Source organism: Ranitomeya imitator, chromosome 6 (assembly GCF_032444005.1).
Source record: "Ranitomeya imitator isolate aRanImi1 chromosome 6, aRanImi1.pri, whole genome shotgun sequence".
Classification (NCBI taxonomy): Eukaryota; Metazoa; Chordata; class Amphibia; order Anura; family Dendrobatidae; genus Ranitomeya; species Ranitomeya imitator.
Genome location: NC_091287.1, coordinates 57,863,507 through 57,886,937, shown reverse-complemented (window position 1 = coordinate 57,886,937; position 23,431 = coordinate 57,863,507). Strand labels below are relative to the sequence as shown.

At 45.7% G+C, this 23,431-nt stretch overlaps 1 protein-coding gene across 1 annotated transcript in view; it reads right to left on the bottom strand.

Annotated features, from left to right (window-relative positions):
- The window catches only part of PITRM1 (pitrilysin metallopeptidase 1), a 99,392-nt gene that overhangs the window by 62,737 nt on the left and 13,224 nt on the right, over positions 1 to 23,431 (bottom strand). Inside the window, exons 2-5 of the mRNA XM_069729693.1 lie at positions 21,789 to 21,891; positions 21,472 to 21,578; positions 18,015 to 18,166; positions 2,075 to 2,189 (exon numbers count right to left, since the gene is read on the bottom strand). Coding sequence (XP_069585794.1) covers positions 2,075 to 2,189; positions 18,015 to 18,166; positions 21,472 to 21,578; positions 21,789 to 21,891 — 477 coding nt within the window. The remainder of the gene's footprint in view (positions 1 to 2,074; positions 2,190 to 18,014; positions 18,167 to 21,471; positions 21,579 to 21,788; positions 21,892 to 23,431) is intronic.

Below are 23,431 nucleotides of genomic sequence, written 5' to 3'. Positions count from 1 at the left end.
ATGAATCCGGCCTCCGAATCCGGTTTTGCATGTATTTTCTTTGATTGAAATCATGCACATCTTCCATTCTCTCGCTCTTAAAAAAAAACAAAAAAAAAAAAAAAACGGATCAGTTGCATCAGTTTTTCAAACAAGCAAAAAAGAAAAAAAGCCAGCTCAAGGTGTGTCCTCTCTAATTTTAATATGCTGGATTAAAGTTTTATATTTTATCAAGAAGCTGGAACATTTTCTCTTTGTTCTTGCATCAGTTTTTCACCATTTGCAATGGATCCGTTTTTTCAAAAATTCGCCGGATCCTGCCTGACAGAAACAAACTGATGTGTGAAAGTAGCCTAACTATCCATATATCTATCTACATCTGTCCATCAGGCAGGATGCAGCGAATTTTTTAAAAAAGGATCCATATATAATAGCAAGGCCTATGTTTCTTAAAGAACGTTTAATTAAAAAAAAAAAAACGGAAAAAAATGAAGTGGGCTCCCGCGCCATTTTCTGCACCAGAGGGGGAAAGCCAACGGCCAGGGGCCAATATTTGAAGCCTGAGAAGGGTTAATACACATGGCCCCTCCCAGGCTATGAATATCAGCCCACAGCTGTCTGCGTAGCCTTTACTGGCTATTAAAATAGGGGGACGCCCCAAAAAAAAGAAAAATGACGTGGGGTCCTCCTATATTTTATAGCCAGAAAGGCTACGCAGACAGCTGCGGGCTGATATTCATAGCCTAGAGAGGGGGTGATGTCACTGCTCTATAGGGCCTCCAGAGACACTGACAGGAGACAATGGCTCCTGCAGTGCATCACTGAAGAGGTTACCTGAGTTCAGAGTCTCACTTTATGGCAATGCTGCGTGGGAAATTTCTCACACAGCAGTGCTACAAGTGAGACTAGGGACAATTTTTTACAGTGTCGGAGGAATACAGTGTGGAAGGATACCTTCCGTCATTGTATTCCTGGAGCCCCTGGAGAGCGGTCGCATCAGCTGATGTGGCTGCTCTCCACGGGAGATCGTCGTGGGACACTCGTTTTAATTGGATATCTGCGGATCAGGGAGTATAGTGTTTATTATTTTAATATTTTTTACAGGTGACACTGCTTCAGGGATCAAGATGACAAGGTGATGGTGAGTATGTACTCTATGTATATATGTATGTACTGTATATTGCATGTTTTTTGTTGCATTTTCTATGTTCTGTCATATGTTGTATGTTATATGTTTGTGTTTTCTCTTTTTTTACATTCAACACATTAGCCGGATGATGGGACTACTACTGTCCTATCATTGGCTAATGTGTCAATCACTGTCACTGCAGTAGGCATAGCCCGATGGGACTTGTAGTCCCATCGGATGATGCCTACACACACACACACCCCCCCCCGCTCCCCCCCCCAGCAGCCCCGCAAGCCCCCCCGGGCAGCCCCGCACAGACCCCCCCCCCCCCCCGGCAGCCCCGCACAGACCCCCCCCCCCCCGGCAGCCCCGCACAGACCCCCCCCCCCCCCCATCGGCAGCCCCGCACAGACCCCCCCCCGGCAGCCCCGCACAGACCCCCCCCGGCAGCCCCGCACAGACCCCCCCCCCCCCGGCAGCCCCGCACAGACCCCCCCCCCGGCAGCCCCGCACAGACCCCCCCCCGGCAGCCCCGCACAGACATCCGAGAGCCCCGCACAGACCCCCGACAGCACACACATACACGCACAGTCTCCGCCCACACACTCCCCCCTCCCGATCTGCAGCGTTTCACCCGCAGCTAAACCACAGATCTTTTTTACATCTGCGGTTTTGCTGCGGATGTGGTATTCCATAGGTTTACATGGTACTGTAAACCGCATGGGAAACTGCTGCAGATCCGGGGTAAAAACTGCAACATGTGAACATGGCCTTACAGTATTGTCAGTGCCGCAGAAAATGCAAGAGACTGAAAATAGTAGCGGCGGCTCGCTGGTGGATTCAGGGAAGGAGAGTAGAGAACTTTTTTTTTTTTTTTTTTTTTTAAATCTAGAATTTAATTAAAGAAGAACAACCCCTTTAACTATTATTAAATATTACACATGTCCTTTTATATATGGATGTTACCAGAAGTCCAGCTCTCTCAGGCAAGGAAAAAACACAGCATCTAGATACACAGACAGCAGATTCTGGAAGTCCTTGGCATTTTGAGTTGAAAATGGGTACATTGTGTAATCATATGCTGCAAATAGAAAAAAGAGAAGTGATTATTGACGGCAAAAGGGGTATGAGGCGCTGCTATTGTAACATTGCATTTCACCATTTACTGTCTACACCAGTCCGCCCGTTACTGGGGGCTTGTAGCATCATCTCTATCAATACGGCCTGATGCATGAGGCTGCATTACTGATCGGTGTTACACAGACCTAAGCCTCAGTCTCCAATGGGTCGCTCACTGTTAACTCTCTGTGCATCAATTTTAGGCTTATACTCATTTGCGAGAAAAAAAAAAAAAAGGTCCGTAATCTGGACCAAAAAAAAATGGACGAGTTCCATGCGAGTACAATGCGATTTTTCTCACATAGCATCCGTATGACATGCGTATGTAATGCGTTTTTTTTCTCTGCTACTATTTTTCTACAATCATTTACAGGACCATTTACAGTGTTCTATGCCACAGAATGGTAAGGTAAGGCATCAAAACTATGAATTAACAAATGTGGAATTATATACTTAATAAAGTGTGAAGCAACTGAATTTATGTCTTATATTCTAGGTTCTTCAAAGTAGCCACCTTTTGCTTTGATGACTGCTTTGCACACTCTTGGCATTCTCTTGATGAGCTTCAAGAGGTAGTCACCGGGAATGGTTTTCACTTCACAGGTGTGCCCTGTCAGGTTTAATAAGTGGGATTTCTTGCCTTATGAATGGTGTTGGGACCATCAGTTGTGCTGAGCAGAAGTCTGGTGGATACACAGCTGATAGTCCTACTAAATCAGGGCCAGACTGGGACTAAAATTCAGCCCTGGCATTTGAAGTTACACAGGCCCACTTGTCACATGGTGACTGTATAATATCTTTGTACGCTTGTAGGCAGGGCCGGTTTTAGGCAAAGAGGGGCCATATGGGAGGTGGAGCCGCATATTCATTACTGTAATGAGCGGTACCATGTGACCGCTCAGTACAGGAAGAAGCTGGGGCGCTGGGGACCACACCATGAGCAGGTGAGTATAATTAGACAGCCCCTGCTCCCCCTGCCAACCCCTGGGTATGACTCGAGTATAAGCCGAGAGGGGGACTTTCAGCCCCCTAAAAATGGGCTGAAAACTAAAAATATTGCACACATGAATGAGCCCTAAATCTGTGTTCACAATTTCGCATGAGTGCTACCAGCCAAAAGAAACGGATCTATTTGTATTCTCAGCAGGAAGGAAAGGAGGGGTACTCTAGCGATGAGGAAAGTTCAATCCACCAGTTAGATAAATAGTAACTTATACTATGATTTAGGCATATCGCTGAAACGCGTTAGTTTCCTTACGTGTACCATCTGAACCGAGTCCCGTACTGGTTGCAAACAAGTTTTTAATGGATTAATTAGAAATTACCGTATATACTTGAGTATAAGCCGAGATTTTCAGCCCAAATTTTTGGGCTGAAAGTGCCCCTCTCGGCTTATACTCGAGTCATGATCGGGACCGCTAAATTAAAATTATGAATATGGATTCCACTCCCATAGGGGTAGAGCCGCATATTCATTCCTCTAATGAGCGGTAACGGTGACCGCTGACAGAGGAAGAGGCTGCGGCATCCGGAGACCAGCTGTCCAGGATAAGGAGCCAGGGACGCCGGGAGCAGGTAAGTATGTCAGTTACCTGTCCACGTTCCACACGCCGGGCGCCGCTCCGTCTTCCGCGTCCTCTTGCTCTGACTATTCAGGTCAGAGGGCGCGATGACGTACTAGTGTGCGCCGCCCTCTGCCTGAACAGTCAGTGCGGAGAGATGCCGAGACGGGATGCTGAGGAGCTGCAAGCAAGAGAGGTGAGTATGGCATTTTTTTTTTATTGCAGCAGCAGCAGCAGCATTCTATATTGCACAGATTTATATGGAGCATCTATGGGGCCATAATGAACGGTGCAGAGCATTATATATGGCACAGCTTTATATGGAGCATCTATGGGGCCATACTGAACGGTGCAGAGCATTCTATATTGCACAGCTTTATGTGGAGCATCTATGGGGCCATAATGAACGGTGCAGAGCATTCTATATTGCACTGATTTATATGGAGCATCTATGGGGCCATAATGAACGGTGCAGGGCATTATATATGGCACAGCTTTATATGGAGCATCTATGGGGCCATAATGAACGGTGCAGAGCATTCTATATTGCACAGCATTATATGGAGCATCTATGGGGCCATATTGAACGGTGCAGAGCATTATATATTGCACAGATTTATGTGGAGCATCTATGGGCCATAATGAACGGTGCAGAGCATTACATATTGCAAAGATTTATGTGGAGCATCTATGGGGCCATAATGAACGGTGCAGAACATTATATATGGCACAGTTTTATATGGAGCATCTATGGGGCAATAATGAACGGTGCAGAACATTCTATATTGCACAGCTTTATGTGGAGCATCTATGGGGCCATACTGAACGGTGCAGAGCATTCTATATGGCACAGCTTTATATGGAGCATCTATGGGGCAATAATGAACGGTGCAGAGCATTATATATGGCACAGCTTTATATGGAGCATCTATGGGGCCATAATGAACGGTGCAGAACATTATATATGGCACAGTTTTATATGGAGCATCTATGGGGCCATAATGAACGGTGCAGAGCATTCTATATGGCACAGCTTTATGTGGAGCATCTATGGGGCCATAATGAATGGTGCAGAGCATTCTATATGGCACAGCTTTATGTGGAGCATATATGGGGCCATAATGAACGGTGCAGAGCATTCCATATTGCACAGCTTTATGTGGAGCATCTATGGGGCCATAATGAACGGTGCAGAGCATTCCATATTGCACAGCTTTATGTGGAGCATCTATGGGGCAATAATGAATGGTGCAGAGCATTATATATGGCACAGCTTTATATGGAGCATCTATGGGGCCATAATGAACGGTGCAGAACATTATATATGGCACAGTTTTATATGGAGCATCTATGGGGCCATAATGAACGGTGCAGAGCATTCCATATTGCACAGCTTTATGTGGAGCATCTATGGAGCCATAATGAACGGTGCAGAGCATTATATATGGCACAGCTTTCTATGGAGCATCTATGGGGCCATAATGAACGGTGCAGAACATTATATATTGCACAGATTTATGTGGAGCATCTATGGGGCCATAATGAACGGTGCAGAACATTATATATTGCACAGATTTATGTGGAGCATCTATGGGGCCATAATGAACGGTGCAGAACATTATATATTGCACAGCTTTATAAGGAGCATCTATGGGGCCATAATGAACGGTGCAGAGCATTCCATATTGCACAGCTTTATATGGAGCATCTATGAGGCCATAATGACCGGTATGGAGCATCTATTTTTATTTTTGAAATTCACCGGTAGCTGCTGCATTTTCCACCCTAGGCTTATACTCGAGTCAATTTTCCCAGTTTTTTGTGGCAAAATTAGGGGGGTCGGCTTATACTCGGGTCGGCTTATACTCGAGTATATACGGTACTTTTTATCTTACTGGTGGATTGAACTTTCCTCATCGCTCGAGTACCTTTCTTTCCTTCCTTCTTCATTCATCACGTGGTAGACTCGGACGGCTCCATGCGGATGATTTTTGCAGACAAGGTGTAAGGCATTTCGGTGAGCTGACTTTTCCTTCATCCTCCCTCTCCCTTTTTCTTGCATTTTTAATTATGGTACTCTTTTTTATATTCTACTTTTTTCTACTGAAGAGCTGTGATTGTTTCAAGCCCATAAGAGGACCCCTGACCAGTCACGTTTTTATTCAACCAATCTGTGAGACCCAAATGCAAAACGGCAACAATTCAGAAGCTTTGTGAACGGCACCCGTATCACACGGACACCATAGACATTAAATGCGGATTCTCAAAATCTTATGAGAATAAGACTCAAGGATCTCACGCTCTGATCCAAGATTTTTTTTTTTTTTTTTTTTTTTTTTTTAAACATAAATTTTTATTTACAAATTGTGTCAAGCATTACATCTTATTGACATTAAATTCTTAATCATTAACACAACGTTATGGGGATTAGGGAAGGGAAGAGGATAGGGGAAATGGTGACATTACAATAACTATCCAATCACATTCTCTATATGCAAATCTGCAAAGTCATTTAAGAACGGTATTTAAACGGAAAGATAACCAATTGTTCCATTTTTTCTGAAATTGAGCTATATTATTATTAGATGTAGCGATTATTTTTTCTGATAGGCAATTTTCGTTGATCAGTGATACGACCTCGGGCAGTGAGGGGCACCTGGAGTTTTTCCAGTAACTAGCAATTTTGAGTCTTGTTGCTACAATAATATGTACAATCACTGTACGGAACTCATAGGGAAACGAGTCCAAATCAATAGCGAGTAACGCCTGCTGTGCATTAAGAGTCACCGGTATACCACAAATCTGGAACATCAGATGATCTATGGCTGCCCACAGACGTCTAATTCTGTCACAACTCCACCATATATGTAGCATGTCTGCACAGGGGTCTCCACACCTCCAGCACGTGTCTGGGGAACTGCAGAACATCCTGGACAATCTACTGGGAGTGAAATACCACCGATATAACAATTTCCTGGCGTTTTCTATGTGGTTAGTACATTTAGATTGGCTTCCAATAATTAAGAAGGATGCCCTCCACTGATCCGGTGTGAATGTGCAGTTTAGGTCTTTTTCCCACTTTTGCAGGTATGTAGTTAGAGAGGGCAGAGTATTCTCCAACATACAGTCGTAGCTTGTGGACAGCGCTCTAATCTGTGATGTCGGGTTCATCAGCATAGAGTAAAGTTTAGATGGCGGTGCAGGCATCTGTTTTTTCCTTTCAGTTAGGAAATGCCGGATCTGCAAATATTTGTAAAAATCCCTTTGAGGAACATTGTATTTATCTCTCAATGATGTAAAAGTAATTAATTCCTCCCCCTCATACAAGTTCCCAATTGAGGTGGTTTTGGGTAAATTCCAATTTTTAAGTTTGAGGTCCGGGATACAATGCTCCAGTGTCTCTATAGGAGCTTTGAGGAATGCGGTTTGTATAAGGCCTAATTTATTAGTCAACACACTCCATAGCTCCAGAGCCGCGTCTATTGTTGGGGACATTTTTAGGTTTCTATTAGGGACTTTAGTTTGATGTGCATGGTAAAAAGCTGAGACATTGGAGGTTCTCATCAAATGTTTTTCAATTGCTATCCAGTGCCGATCATCATCATTATTCCACATGAATCGTAACTGTTCGAATAATGCGGCCCTGTAGTACCGGACCACTGAGGGGCACCCCAGGCCACCCTTACTCATAGGGATGTAAAGCGTGTCCGCTTGGACTCTGGGTTTTCTCTCTTGCCAAATGTATTTTAAAATCATTGCTTGAATCTCTTTTAATATTTTCATTGGGAATATGATGGGGAGATTGCGGAACAAATACAGTATTTGTGGGAGAATGAACATTTTTACCGATGCAATCCTGCCCAGCCATGATAGTTCGTGTTTCTTCATACGTAACATGTCAGTTTGGATTTTCTTCCTTAGAGACTCATAATTCAGTGATAGCATTTTATCTGCCGAGAGTGTCAGCCGAATACCCAAATACTCAATGTGGTCATTTTCCCACTTAAAAGGGTACTTATTCTCAAAGCTTTTGGGGTGTTTTGTGAGAGGGGTCAGGTTTAATACCTGGCATTTAGACACGTTCAGCTTATAATATGATATTTTAGTATATGAATCGATTACTTGCATTGCTGCCGGTAATGATTCTGTCGGGTTTGTTAACGCTAGAATGATGTCGTCAGCAAATAAGCCTATTTTGTGTTCCGTTTTATTCACCTGAATTCCTGATATCATCGAGTGTGATCTAATTTTCTGCGCTAGAGGCTCAATCACCAAAGCGAATATAAGGGGTGATAGCGGACACCCCTGTCTCGTCCCGTTAGTAATAGTAAACCTGTCCGACATCATTCCAGAGACAGAAACCGATGCTGATGGGTGAGAATATAGCAGAGTGATTGCTTTAGCAATATTACCCGTAAATCCGAATCTGGCCAGAACCTCAAACAGGTATCCCCAATGCACCCGATCGAACGCCTTCTCCGCGTCCAGGGATAGGAGCAGAGAAGGCGTCCGGTCGCTCCCCGCCACATGGATGAGGTCAATCATTCGTCTGGTGCCGTCCAATGTCTGTCTAGATTTGATAAATCCAACCTGGTCTCTGTGCACCAGGGAAGGGATTACATCGGAGAGTCTATTTGCTAAGATTTTTGAGTACAGTTTGAGGTCAGTATTTAGTAGGGATATTGGCCTGAAATTACTTGGATGATCGGGAGTTTTTCCTGGCTTGGGAAGAGGGACTATAGTCGCTTGTAACATTTCTTCTCGTATTTTGCCTGTTTCAAATATATTTTGGAAGACTAATAATAGATGTGGGGACAATATTTGGTTGAATAACTTCAAGTATTCATTAGTTATACCATCCGGTCCTGGGGATTTATTATTTTTTGTTGCCTGAATGGTTTGTTGGATTTCTTTTTGGCTTATAGGTTGATTTATTGCCATCAATTTATCCTCTGGGATTTGGGGTAAAGATATGCTATTCAGGAAATTATTAATTAGCTCAGCGTTGGGTTGTGGGATAAGGTTGTCGGTCTTGAGATTATAGAGTGAGGAGTAATATCTTGCGAAAGTATTCGCAATTTCTTTAGGGTTGTATATTTTGTTCTTTTGATCATCTTGTATGTGAGCTATTTTTTGCTTTGTTAATCTCGCTTTAATCTTATTGGCAAGTATTTTACTCGCCTTATTCCCCTGCCAATAATATTTAGCTTTATTCCTCCTCAAATTATGCTCATATTTATATTGGAATAGCTGATATAGTTCGTATCTTGCCTTTTGTAGTTTCCTATATACCGTGGGTGATGGGCTATGTTTATGGATGTTTTCCATTGTTGCTATATTTTTATTGAGCTCTTCTATTTGTCGCATTCTCAATTTTTTGTGTTGCGCTGCTATCTGTATTAGCCGCCCTCTTATATAGGCCTTGTGGGCGCACCACACGGTGGTCGGGGATATGTCAGGGGTACTATTGATATCAAAAAATTCCTGGAGAAGGTCGTTAAGTTGGGATTTAATATTATCTGAGGCTATTAAGAAGTTATTAATTCTCCACGGAGAATAAGTTAAATTATTGTACGTCTCTTTAATTTGGCATGTTACAGGAGCGTGGTCCGACCAGGTTATGTTCCCAATTTTTGCTGATTGTATATTTTGTAGGAGCCATTTATCCACTACTATTAGATCTATTCTTGAATATACTTTATGTGGGTGGGAGTAATATGTATAATCCCTTTCAGAAGCATGAAGGACCCTCCACGTGTCATACAATTCTTCTGATATAAGACACTGGGACAGCGCATGGGATTGGGACTTTTTCTTTGAGCACCAAGATTTGTCTATGTTGGGGATCGGGACGAGGTTAAAATCTCCACAGATTAGCAGGGATCCTTGTTTTATTTTGGATAATTTAGTTATGAGGTCTTTAATAAAAGTGATTTGACCTGTATTGGGTGCATATATAGATGCAATTGTATACACCTTGTTATTGATGCTACATATCAATATTACATATCTGCCTTCATCATCCAGAACGCTATCAACAAGCTGGAACGCTACAGTGTCTTTTATTGCAATCGCTACCCCTCTCTTCTTTTTCGCCGCATATGACACATAGATATGGGGGTAATTTTTATGTTGTAGTCTATGGGTATCATCACGATTTAAATGAGTTTCTTGGACACATAGTATGTCCGCTTTGAGTGCCTGGGCTTCCTTCCATAATAACGATCTCTTGAAAGGGCTGTTTAGGCCTTTCACATTAATGCTAGATATTTGAAATACCATCAGTTACAAAAAAGAAAAAAAAATTCAATCAGTCACCAGATACAGGATAATAATAAGGGAAACAAAGGGGTTAAAGTAATTAACAACAACCAGAACAAGTACAACTTGTACAACTCAGAGTCCGGTTCTATGTGAACCAACTGGATAGTCGTTCCTATCCAGTATTAAAGGGGGGGAGAGAATAGAAAAAACGAAAGCAATATTCTCATGCCCCTTCAACCTGCCAGCCAGGCAAAAAAATAACAGTGTGGTGTCCTGGCATAGGCACACGGGATACATATGGTAACAGAGTACTTGCGTGAGAATCAGGTCCATTCTTTGTTCAGTGTCGGGGGTCTTTTCTTTAGTGGGGAGCTGGTATCTTCATCCACTGATGTCAGGGACCATTCCTGGAGCAGGGTCATGGCCTCTCTGGGAGACGCAAGGACGTGTGAAGTTCCGTTTTTCGTCACGATGAGCTTTACTGGATATCCCCACTTGTAGACAATACTGTTGTCCCGTAGAATCTTGGTTGCGGATGAGAATTCTCGCCTCCTGTTCAGGGTTGTCGCAGACAAGTCGGTGAACACCAGAATGTTCCGGAATCTTTCTGGAAGTTCTTGCTTTGCTGACGCTGACTTGGTCACTGCCTCCTTGAAATGGTAGAAGTGCAGCCTGGCTATCACGTCTCGCGGTGCGGAGCTGGGAGCAGACTTTGGTTTGGGGATCCGATGTGCCCTGTCAATCAGCAGGTCCCTCTGTTCTGCTGACGGCACCAGAATTGTGAAGAAGTCCATTAGAAACTCCTTTAGTGTATCCGCTGACACACTCTCAGGGATTCCTCTGAAACGTAGGTTATTGCGCCTGGATCGGTCTTCTAGGTCTGCAAGCTTCAGTTTTAGGGCCATGATTTCTTCGTCCGCTTCATTATGCGCGTCTACTAGTTGGTTGTGCGCCGTAGTATATTCCTCCAGTTTCCCCTCTATGTGTGAGGTTCTGTCGCCAATCTGCGTTATTTCTTTATGTAGCTCAGTGAAAGCCGTTGTGATATCAGTATGAATGGCTTGCTTCAGGTCTCCCAGCAGGGATTTGAGTGTGGCTACAGTGACAGGGGCAGAATTGGAGTCTGTAATAGGAGAGTCTGAGGAGACGGTCAGGGCTGTGTTTAGTGGCTGTAAATCTTCAGGCTCTGAACCTTCAGCATTCCTAGCAGGGGGGAAAAGCAGGGACTGCAGCGTTGGTGAATAGCTCTGTGTGCTCAGGGATCTTTCAGTTTTGCTGGGAGTTTGGGGCTGGTAGAGTGATTCACTGTGCAGCTCTGACCTTTGCTTCACACTGCCATCACTCCTGCTGCTGCCGGCGGCCGCGTGGTGAGAGTTGCGGTCGCCATCTTGGATCCAACTACCCATCGCTTCAAAGACCTGGACCCTGCTGGGCGCCTGCCCCCTCCTTCTCCCTCGCTTCATTCCTGGAGTGCACCACCGCCTGGCTTATCTTATCTTCAGATCTGACCTCCTCCGGTCACCTCACTGTGCTTTGGGCCGCTTATGATAGCTGGTGGTTAGGGAACTCGAGCCTCGCACGTCCGCTCAGCTCCACATCCGGTCACGCCCCCCCTGATCCAAGATTTTAACGGATGTATGAAGCATCCATTCTACTTCATGCACGAGGGCTATCGGGGAAAAAAAAAAAAAAAACACACACAAACAACAGACTGCTCTTGGACATGTCACAGGGATGTGTGAATGCAGCCTAAGAGTACAGATTGCATGAAGGTGTAGACGATTTTCACAAAACTATTTCTTTAACATCCCTTACGTTAATAAATGTGAGATATCTATAATGTAAGAAGATATTTTCTGTTTCTATTTAAAGCTTAAACCCCAAATATAAAAAACTACAAATAAATGAAAAGTTGTAAACTTTCTTATTCACAGGGTCTGATTCTTCATAGCTTTTTATTTCTATATATTGTTTAATATGCACCTTTCTCCTTCGCCTCATTGGGGGACACAGACCGTGGGGTGTATGCTGCTGCCAATAGGAGGCTGACACTAAGTGATACAAAAAAAGTTAGCTCCTCCCCTGCAGTATACACCCTCCTGCTGGCTCTCAGCTAACCAGTTCTTGCTTAGTGTCTGTAGGAGGCACATGGGTCTGTTTCAGACCCCAACGTTTTTATTTTTGTAATTTTTTATTTTTTAATTAACGGAGTGAAGGGGGCGACGGTTCCTTTCAAGGTTCCGATCTCCCCCGAACCATCAACAGGCGAGCACGGCGAGTACACCTCCCCGTACCCTCTCCTGCGACGTGGGAAGCCATGCCTGAGCTCACTTCAGGGGCGACGGTTCCTTTCATGGTCCCGATCTCCCCACACCAGCAGCAGGCGACCACATGGAGTGTCCTCTCCTGGAGCCAGGCCTAATGCCGGACAACTGGCCCTGTCCACCCGGACTGAACTCCGTGGCTGTACAGAGGCCCCTCTCTATGGCGTCCGAGCAGCCCCCACTGTCCCACCACTGTGAAAGCGGATGGCACAAGAAGGCGGACGGTTCCTCTCCACCTCCCTAACAGAGGGATGATGGATTGAGGTTTATCCCTGCACCGTCCACGCTGCACAGAACAGCGCTGAAACCCACATCCGCGGCGGCTCCATGCTGGGATGCGCACCAATGATGAGTGGATCCATCTTCAGTGGGATATTCACATGCTGACAGGCAGCCTCAGCCACTTCCCTGTGGCCCACCTCCCTGAGGTAACGCTCTGGATGGCTGCAAAAAATTTAGTCCCCGGCTTCGGCCGATTTGTAGGCCACATCCTGGAAGTCTTGCCTGGAACGCCCCGCTGGTGTCGCCCGCCGGCTACAGAAATTTAGGCCCCGGCTTAGGCCTATTCAACATCATGTCTGTGGCTCCGCCCCCCAAATTGGCGCTTCTCGCTCTCTGCAAGATTTTATCAACTCTGCAACTCCCGATGGCCATCTTGGTCCACCCGGCCAGCTCACACTGGGGTGACAGTATTTTTGCATTAAAGGGGCACATCGACTCTACATCAGTACCCGGGTAAGGAAGTACCTGATCTTAAAGGCACATGACCAGTATTCTCTGGTCTTAAAGGCACATGACCAGTATTCCCTGGTCTTAAAGGTGCACGACCAGTATTCTCTGGTCTTAAAGGAGCACGACCAGTATTCTCTGGTCTTAAAGGTGCACGACCAGTATTCTCTGGTCTTAAAGGTGCATGACCAGTATTCTCTGGTCTTAAAGGTGCATGACCAGTATTCTCTGGTCTTAAAGGCGCTTGACCAGTATTCCCTGGTCTTAAAGGCGCATGACCAGTATTCTCTGTTCTTAAAGGCGCATGACCAGTATTCCCTGGTCTTAAAGGCGTACGACCAATATTTCCTGGTCTTAAAGGCGCTTGATCAGTCCGAGGAGCCCTCCGCCGCCGACCCCAGCTTTATCCTTTAGTTCCCCTCAGTGGACTTCTTCACTGACCAATCCATGGTTCTCTGACCAAGAGATTGAATCCCTCTGTGTACCCTCTGTGTTTGGAGTGCTCGCAGGACCAATATACATGGTCCCTATCCTACATGGGAGCCGTCTGCTAGCAGGGGCCGCAAGTATTCTAGAAACGTGCAGGCGTCTAGAAACATACAGGTATCTAGAAAACGGAAGTTTTTCGTTTCCTGCTCCCTCACCAATCATTTGATGACAACAAGGCTCTGAAAATGGATTGGATATTGCCTGAGCTTGCCAGAGCTTCAGAGACTAAACTCCCTCGAGAGCATTTGCCATTCAATTCGGATAAGCGATTCACTGGACAGAAGCCTCTACGTGGGATGCCATGCCTGGCCTGTTTTTTAAGGGCGACGGGTCCTTTAAAGGGCACCGATCTCCCCACACCATCAACAGACGAGCACACGGAGTGTCGTCTCCATGTTTCCTCTTCTGCATCCAGGCCTAACGCCAGACAACCTGTCCTGTCCACCTGGAGACCTGAACTCTGTGGACATATAGAGGCACCCTTTTTGGCGTACAAGCACCCCCCTCTGCATCACCACTATTTAGCGGATGATGCAAGAAGGCGGACAATTCCTCTCCACTTCCCTGTTAAGAGGTTGATGGATCGAGGGTGCCTAATTTTTATCTCTGCACCGTGAAAAGAGGAGATGGCAAGAGACTATGACCTGCTGGATGCAGCCGCACATTCTGCCATGGGGCAGATTAACCGGGTAGAATCTCCTGTGGTATTCCTACCAGTATCCCTACCTGATGGGTCATCAATTAAAAATACCACGGACTGTCAGATAGCAAATCTGGTTCGTTCCGTCTTGCGGCTTCGAGTCCAGCGCTCTATCCTCCCTAGCGGCCGCATGGATTGCTAGAGCAATGGTCTCCTGGCTGGAGACCTTAACTAACTTGATTCACACCAGCAACAACTGGCCAATCAAATCCTTTGAGCGGGAGACTGACAAAGGATTGTATAAGGATTGTCCAGCACAGTCTAGATCTAAGGGATCTTGGTTCCAAACAGGGGAACGAAAAGTAAGATCGACCCTGGACCTCAAACTTCTAACAACCTTTGACATGGTCCTCCTTCTTTGGATGGAGTTCCTCCGCTCAGCCATTACTTCAACAGAAAAAGGTGCAGTTTCCAGCATCCATCGACATTCGGGTTGCTTGCCCTCTGCAAAAATTCCTTCGCCTTTCCATTCGTCAACAGCATTTTCATGTCACAACCTTGTCCTTTGGCCTTGTTTCCGCACCCAGAGTGTTCGCTCGGGTCATGGCGGATGTCATTTTTCTCTTGCACTCTAGAGGCGTGCTCGTCCTGCCCTGTTTGGTCTGTCTAGCCGCCCTTCCAGGACTACGCTGAGTCGTCTATATCTCTTGCGATACCTTCTCTCCTGGGCTGGCAGCTACACTTAGACAAGTTCTCCTCATTTCCAGCCCAGCAGATATCCTTTTTGAGGATGATCCTGCACACTTCTAGAAGGATGGTAATTCTTCCTTGAGACAAGGTCATGGCCCTTGAACAGGGAGCTCGCACAAGGAGAGTTCTGAGGACTTGATTACTCACCCCTCATTTCATTCGATTTGCTAAGAGGGTTCTGAGGAAAAATGGTGACGTCAATGGAAGCAGTTTCCTTCGCTCCGCTCGTTTTCAGTAAGTCAAATAGACTTTCAGACAATAGTCTCTGAGCTCCTTCTTTATCCAGGGCCTTTCTCCCGGTTCAATGGTTATTAGTAACTACCAATGCCAGTCTTCTTCTCCCCATCATTGTTCTGGAGATCCGAACGGTAGTCTTACATCAGGTCCACTGCCTTCTGGCGGGTCACCCTATCCGAATTCAATTGGATAATGCCACGGCGGTCATCTAGCAGGTACCCACGATCAGGCGCCATGTCCGAGGTACCTCACTTTCTCTGATGGGCCGAAGTCTATTATTCAGTGATCTCGGCAGTATATATCCCAGAAGTAGAACTCTGAACGGCAAACAAATTCAGCCGTCAGGGTTCCGCCTCAAGTCAGTGGGAACTTCACCCCGAAGTCTTCCATCAGATCTGTCCTTACTGGAGCTCTCCAGTTGTAGGTGGGATGACATCCAGACTGTAGGCCAACGTACTCGAGTTCGTGGTTCGGCCTCGAGATCCAAGAGCCATCGCTCTCCATGCTCTGGTTCTGCCGTGGTACCAGTTTCCATAACTCCCCTTCCACTGCTTCCGAAAGCCTTTCGGAAGCAGAAAGGGGCCCAAGTGATCCTCAGAGATCCGCACTGACCACGTCCGTTTTTTGTTTGCGGAGCTAGTATCTTCTCGCCTTATCGCAGCACAACTGCAAGTAGGGACTTTCTCACAGGGAGTTTTCACACGTAGTTCTTCCCTATCGCATACCGTTAGATCATTGGGACCTTATTATTCCTAGGGGCCTTACAGTAGGCTCCTTTTTTCATCAGGGCAGACTTTACTATCAGGGAAAGTCGTCCCGTTCTCCTCTGCGATATTCTCACTCTGACGAGTCTTCGGAGCTAGCTTCTCTGCTCTTTCAGACTTTTTTCCCTTATTACCTTCGAGGCAAGGTTGTCCTCAGGCCATCTCCATCCCTTGTTACCAAGGTGGTACTGTATTACCACTGTTATGAGGGCATAGTTCTTCCCTCATCTCTTTTGGCTCCAGTCCACAAAATGGATTAAGATCCCCCATATTCTGGACGAAGTGAGTGCTCTGAGTAGGTACGTCTCGAGGACGGCGTCCTTCTGAAGGTTGGACGTTTTATTTGGGCTTCCTGACGGTAGAGGAAGGCTTCCTGACGGTAGAGGAAGGCTTCCTGACGGTAGAGGAAGGCTTCCTGACGGTAGAGGAAGGCTTCCTGACATTTTCAGGAAGGGTTTAGCCGTTTCATCGACCATGATAACATGGTGAATTCTTTTCACCATCCAGGAGTCCTTCCGTGCTAGATGTCAGCCTATCTCCCTGTCTATCAAGGGTTCTAGGCACCAGGCGTCAGCAAGGCACGCCTGCAAGCTTGCGGATTCGTCCAGTCCGCATGCATTCTTGAAGCACTATAATTCCCACACTTCCACAGATGTGAGTCTGGGCAGGCGTACTCTGCAGGCCGCGGTGGCGCACATGTAAGTAGCGGTTACACAGGGCCTGATCTATTGTTGTCCCCACCCAGGGACTGCTTTGGGACGTCCCACGGTCTGTGTCCCCCAATGAGGCGAAGGAGAAATAGGGATTTTTGTGTACTCACCGTAAAATCCTTTTCTCCGAGCCATTCATTGGGGGACACAGCTCCCACCCTGTTATTAGCTTATGCTTGTTTTTTAGAATATGACATGCTATACGCTCATATATTGTTATTGATCTCCTACAGCTTTTGCACCGAACTGGTTAGCTGAGAGCCAGCAGGAGGGTATATACTGCAGGGGAGGAGCTAACTTTTTTTGTATCACTTAGTGTCAGCCTCCTATTGGCAGCAGCATACACCCCACGGTCTGTGTCCCCCAATGAATGGCTCGGAGAAAAGGATTTTACGGTGAGTACACAAAAATCCCTATTTTTTACATTAACTTCCCAACGTTTTGTATATTTTTGTGGTCACCACTATGGATAAGCATTTCAGTAACCTAGATGTTTAAAGGGAATCAGTCAGCAGGTTTTTTACTATGTAATCTGAGAGCAGCGTAATGTAGGGGCAGAGGTCCGATTCCAGCAACCTGTCACTGGGCTGCTTGTTGTAGTTTTGATATCCGTTTCTCTGCTGCAGATCTAGAAGTTCTCTGAATGCTCTGCACGACCAATAATTGGCAGCTTTCTGCCTATGCATAGTGTACACAGAAAACTGCCAATCAGTTGTTCGGGTGGGGTTATACAGAGCAGAATGACTACATGGCACAAGATGACTAATCCTGTAGTTATAATCTCCTGCTAATAAAATACTTATTATAATGAAACAACACAGTCCAGTAAGTGATATCGCTGGAATCAGATTCTCACACCCTGTATCATGCTGCTCTCAGATTACATAGCAACCTACTGACGGGTTTTAAGGCCATATCATCATTTGTGGCTTCTTAAAATGTCAGTAAAGTTTAGCATAATTGTAATCCAGTATCTTAGAGTACAGAATCTAATTTTTTTCCCTAGTTGGACGACCAATGTATGACATTTTAAAGCTTATTGAAAGAATGGTGACACTTTTTACTTTAAGAGGGCGCAAATAAGCAAAAGAACCACAACAAATATGAATCTTTCAATTACAAGAAGAGATTTCACATATTGTGCTCCAATACAGGAATACATGAGAGTATGTCTGCAATGGAGCTGTGTAGTGCAAAATGGAAAAGAGAAGACACACTATAATAATAAAAGAACATTTCACACATTAAACAAGGCACGGGCAGGGGTTTCATCAGTCATACCTAACACTGAACGAGTGGGAAGGTGAAGTGATCTCACCTGTGAACGCATTCATAAATGTTGACAAGGATCGATTTAACATCTTGAAGAAAGGGTCTCTACAGGGAAACTTCTGGGAGCCGCACAAAACTGTATGTTCCAGGATATGTGGGACGCCGGTGCTGTCCATAGGAGTCGTCCGGAACTGTACACTAAGAAATAGAGAGACACTGATGGAAGTGGATGGAAAACATCCTAAATAATTGCTCTATGGCTCCCAAATGTCCACATCATAGTTTGGACGAATATTCATTGTGCGACATCTCCCGGAATCAAATAATGGAGAATTCACTTGTGTCTGACCTACAAACGTGTGACTAGTGTTTTATCATTCTGACGGCCCCCTCCTGACACAAGTGGCAGCATTACACTACAGAGGTACTAGAGGCATGAGGCAAGATAAGGGATCATGCACAGACCCTATAACTTGAAGGAAAGCCATCTTCATTTTGACTAGATAGGGCTCGACCCCATGTTATTCTAAAGGTACTGTCACACTCAGCGACACTGCAGCGATACCGACAACGATGTCGATCGCTGCAGCATCGCTGTTTGGTCGCTGGAGAGCTGTCTGTGTGACAGCTCTCCAGCGACCAACGATCCCGAAGTCCCCTGGTAACCAGGGTAAAAGTAAAAAAAAAAAAAAAAAAAAAAAAAAACACTACATACTTACCTACCGCTGTCTGTCCCCGGCGCTCTGCTTCTCTGCACTCCTCCTGCACTGACTGTGAGCACAGCGGCCGGAAAGCAGAGCGGTGACGTCACCGCTCTGCTTTCCGGCTGACCGACGCTCACAGCCAGAGCAGGAGGAGTGCAGAGAAGCAGAGCGCCGGGGACAGACAGCGGTAGGTAAGTATGTAGTGTTTGTTTTTTTTACTTTTACGCTGGTAACCAGGGTAAACATCGGGTTACTAAGCGCGGCCCTGCGCTTAGTAACCCGATGTTTACCCTGGTTACCAGTGAAGACATCGCTGGATCGGTGTCACACACGCCGATCCAGCGATGTCTGCAGGGAGTCCAGCGACGAAATAAAGTTCTGGACTTTCCTCAGCGACCAACGATCTCCCAGCAGGGGCCTGATCGTTGGTCGCTGTCACACAGAACGATTTCCTTAACGATATCGTTGCTACGTCACAAAAAGCAACGATATCGTTATGTGTGAAGGTACCTTAAGGGTCTGTGCACACATCCATTTTTTTCCCTTGGACTGGGTCGGTCAAAGGAAAAAAGAAAAAAAAAGGTCTCAGCATTGACGACTTGTCTCTGACAATTATACGACACTAGCCCATTCATGTCTATGGGTCTGTGGAAAGAAGGGGGAGAAATAAATTGGACAGTCATCAGACCGTCATCAGAGCACGAAGTAATTTTCATGGACCAACATTATAGAGAAACTTTTATCGCCTCCTCCAAGAAAATCACGATCAGAGTCTGATCAGAGAGTAATTAAAATAATTGGATCGATTTTCTCGAAGATGGAGAAGACTCATCTGCCCCTGCCGAAACAGCAAAACTAATTTTCTAAAAGTTTGTTCGTTTTGCACGAGCAGATTAATTAGCTGAATGCTTAAGGTTACGTTCCCACAATAGGTATTTGGCGAGATTTTGATGTTGGAGACAGCACTTATTAGGCAAACTAGATTTTGTTAGTTTTTCTAACACGTTCTTTTGTTATGTTCTTAAAGGGACTCTGTCACCCACTCCGGCCGTTAGAAACTAAAAGAGCCACCTTGTGCAGCAGTAATGCTGCATTCTGACAAGGTGGCTCTTTTAGTTATTGGTGCAGTCAAAGCAGAAATAAAGCGTTTTATAATTTCGCAAAAATACCTGTCTTTAGTCGTGGAGGCCCCCTCCGCGCTGTTTTCAAATCAAATCCGGCGCCTGATCTGTTTTGTTCTGCCTGGGGCAGGCGCAGTGAGCGCTGCCCGTCTGACCTCACATGCAGTCTCGCAGACTGCGCCTGTGCGGCCACCCAGCTTGTGAATCCCAGCCCCGCAGTGTTATGCATTATGCACAGTGCGGGGCTGGGATTCACAAGCAGGGCAGCCGCACAGGTGCAGTCTGCGAGACTGCATGTGAGTTCACGGGCAGCGCTCACTGCGCTCCCCGTAGTCTGTGTCCCCGGCGCTCCGCTCCCCGTAGTCTGTGTCCCTACTCCCCTCCGGTCACCGCTAACACAGGGTTAATACGGGTGGTAACGCATTCCGTTACCGCCGCTATTAACCCTGTGTGTCCCCAACCTTTTACTATTGATGCTGCCTATGCGGCATCAATAGTAAAAATATGTAATGTTAAAAATAATTTAAAAAAACAAAAAACCCGCTATATTCACCCTCCACCACCTTTCTCGCTCCTCTCCACGCTCCCGGGATCGCTCCATTGCAAGCGGCAGGTTCCACTCCCGTCCCAGGGCTGGTGTGCGACAAGGACCTGCTGTGACGTCACGGTCGATCATGTGACCGCGACATCATCATAGGTCCTGCTCACACCAGCCCTGGGACGGGACTGCAAGCTGCCGCTTGCAATGGAGCGATCTCGGGAGCGTGGAGAGGAGCGAGAAAGGCGGTGGATGGTAAGTATAGCAGGACTTCAACGGGCTATAGGTGAGTATATGTTTTTTTTGGGGTTTTTTTTTTAAGTCTCTATACTACATGCCTCTGTGCTGGGCAATATACTACGTGGCTCTGCTATATACTATGTGGCTGGGCAATATACTATGTGGCTCTGTGCTGGGCAAAATACTATGTGGCTGGGCAATATACTATGTGGACATGCATATTCTAGAATACCCGATGCGTTAGAATCGGGCCACCATCTAGTACTGTATATATAAGCATACTCAATAAAAGAAAGTGATACAACATTAATATGGAATAAATTATAATCATAATATTGAGCAGCATTATGGTTCGTCCCTCCACAACAGTCATGGAAAGCAAAGTACTGCAGTGCGCAGGCGGCGGGAAAGGTCACAGAGGCCCGGCGCCTGCGCACTGCAGTACTTTGCTCTGCCCTCAACAGGACAGATAAAATACACCTGCGCCGGAGCTCCGGCAAGAAGAGAACATCATCGTATGAAGATAGGAGGCCCCGGACCGCGACGCCCATCAGACTGCGGCGGGACCACACCTGGGTGAGTATAATATAACCTTCATCTTTCAGGTTACATCGGGGGCTTATCTACAGCATTACAGAATGCATTACAGAATGCTGCAGATAAGCCCCTGATGCCGGTGGCTGCAGCTCATAGACTCCCTTTAAAGAATAGCCATCATTTCATTTTTTTTTTTTTTTTTTTAAATGATAGGTAGTACATAACAAGTGAACAAGATCGGTGGCGGTCCTCCCCCCACTGCCTACTAAAAAAAAGCCGCTCTGCAGTGCACTGCTCAGCAGGTAAAAGCGCTGATCTTCTGCTTCAGGCACACATTGCACTCAACATAAATGTGCTGTTTACCTGAATAAGTTATTGGAGTCTTCTCTTGCAAGATGCAAATATTTGGCCCCGGTGCCCTCATGGTTCAGCGTTACTGCAGTTAAAAACATGTCAGGGACAGGAGTGACCTGTAGAAAAATAAAAATATACATATTGTATTAAATACACAGGAGCTTTCCGTAGATTTACACTATGTAGAACACCAGTCCTTTCTGATTACATTATTTAAGCAGAATGCATTGGGATACATTAGCTGTTCCCCATCAGGGGGTCTCTGTTCAGCTCTGGAGGTCTTTGTCTTTCCGTCAAACATTTTTTACAGCATGACGACGCCATACCTCCTTCACTGTGAATCCATGGATACGTTCGCCTGGCTTATACTGTAGCGCTCGTTCGCTCGCTGAGGTTGTTTGCCATCTCCATGGATTCTTGAAAAGTGCACTAAGGAAAAAGATAAGAGAAAAAGAAAAAAATTTATATTAGTATCTGCTGTTTGTGTCTCTCTATGATTGGGGTCTAAGAGAGCAACATTTCGCCTTATGGACAGTGACATGCCAGGGTAAGGAGATTTATAGGCCATGAAATGCTCCTCTGGGAAATTAAACATGCAAATTGCCTCTTCAGAGAGTTTGAGGACTCGAACTCTAATGCCACCTATTGGAAGTAGCAATCCTAAGGCCATGTTCACACGTTGCCGATTTCCCTGCTGTTTTTTCTGCACTAAAAACCGCAGCTCTTGGCAGAAAACGCAGGTGCGTTTTTTGATGCGGTTTTCTCTGCAGAGTCTGTGTGTTTTCTAGGAAGTTTTTTTAGGGTTAAAATGGCTGAAAATACCCTAACCCTACCCCTAACCCTACTCCTAACCCTACCCCTAACTGTAGTGGAGAAAAAAAAAAATTCTTTATTTTATTATTGTTACTACCTATGGGGGTGATAAAGGGGGGCAGCCACACTCCGCCCACGCACTTCCTGCTGCAGCGGTTCTGCACCACAAACCGCAGAAAACCCGCAGATATATTTTTGATCTGCGGGTTTTACTGCGGGTTTAACCTCACAATGGAGGTCAATGGGTGCAGAACCGTTGCAGTTCCGCAAAAAGAAGTGACATGGTACTTCTTTTTTACCGCAGCTATTCAGCAGTTCCTGTTTTCCATAGGGTACATTGTAATGTACCCTGCATGGAAAACAGCTGCGGACACGCTGCGGCAAAATCGCGGCGGTTCCGCATTAAAAAAAGGATTGTGTGAACATGGCCTAAAAGTCAAAATCGACCCTTTAACAAGCTTTGTCACATGACTTAAGATGAAGCCAATTCGGACTATGTACACACAAATTTCAGGGAGTTGCCCCTCATCAGTGCAAGGTATAAGATCTGATTTGGCTGTATGAGATGCCTCTGACTGGGGTCTAAGGGGTAATGCTTCTCCTTATGGATAGTGACATACAGTACAGACCAAAAGTTTGGACACACCTCATTTAAAGATTTTTCTGTATTTTCATGAGTATGAAAATTGTACATTCACACTGAAGGCATCAAAACTATGAATTAACACATGTGGAATTATATACTTAACAAAAGAGTGTGAAACAACTGAAAATATGTCTTATATTCTAGGTTCTTCAAAGTAGCCACCTTTTGCTTTGATTACTGCTTTGCACACTCTTGGCATTCTCTTGATGAGCTTCAAGCGGTAGTCACCGGAAATGGTCTTCCAACAATCTTGAAGGAGTTCCCAGAGATGCTTAGCACTTGTTGGCTCTTTTGCCTTCACTCTGCGGTCCAGCTCACCCCAAACCATCTCGATAGGGTTCAGGTCTGGCGACTGTGGAGGGCAGGTCATCTGGAGTAGCACCCCATCACTCTCCTTCTTGGTCAAATAACCCTTACACAGCCTGGTGGTGTGTTTGGAGTCATTGTCCTGTTGAAAAATAAATGATGGTCCAACCAAACGCAAACCAGATGGAATAGATTGCCACTGCA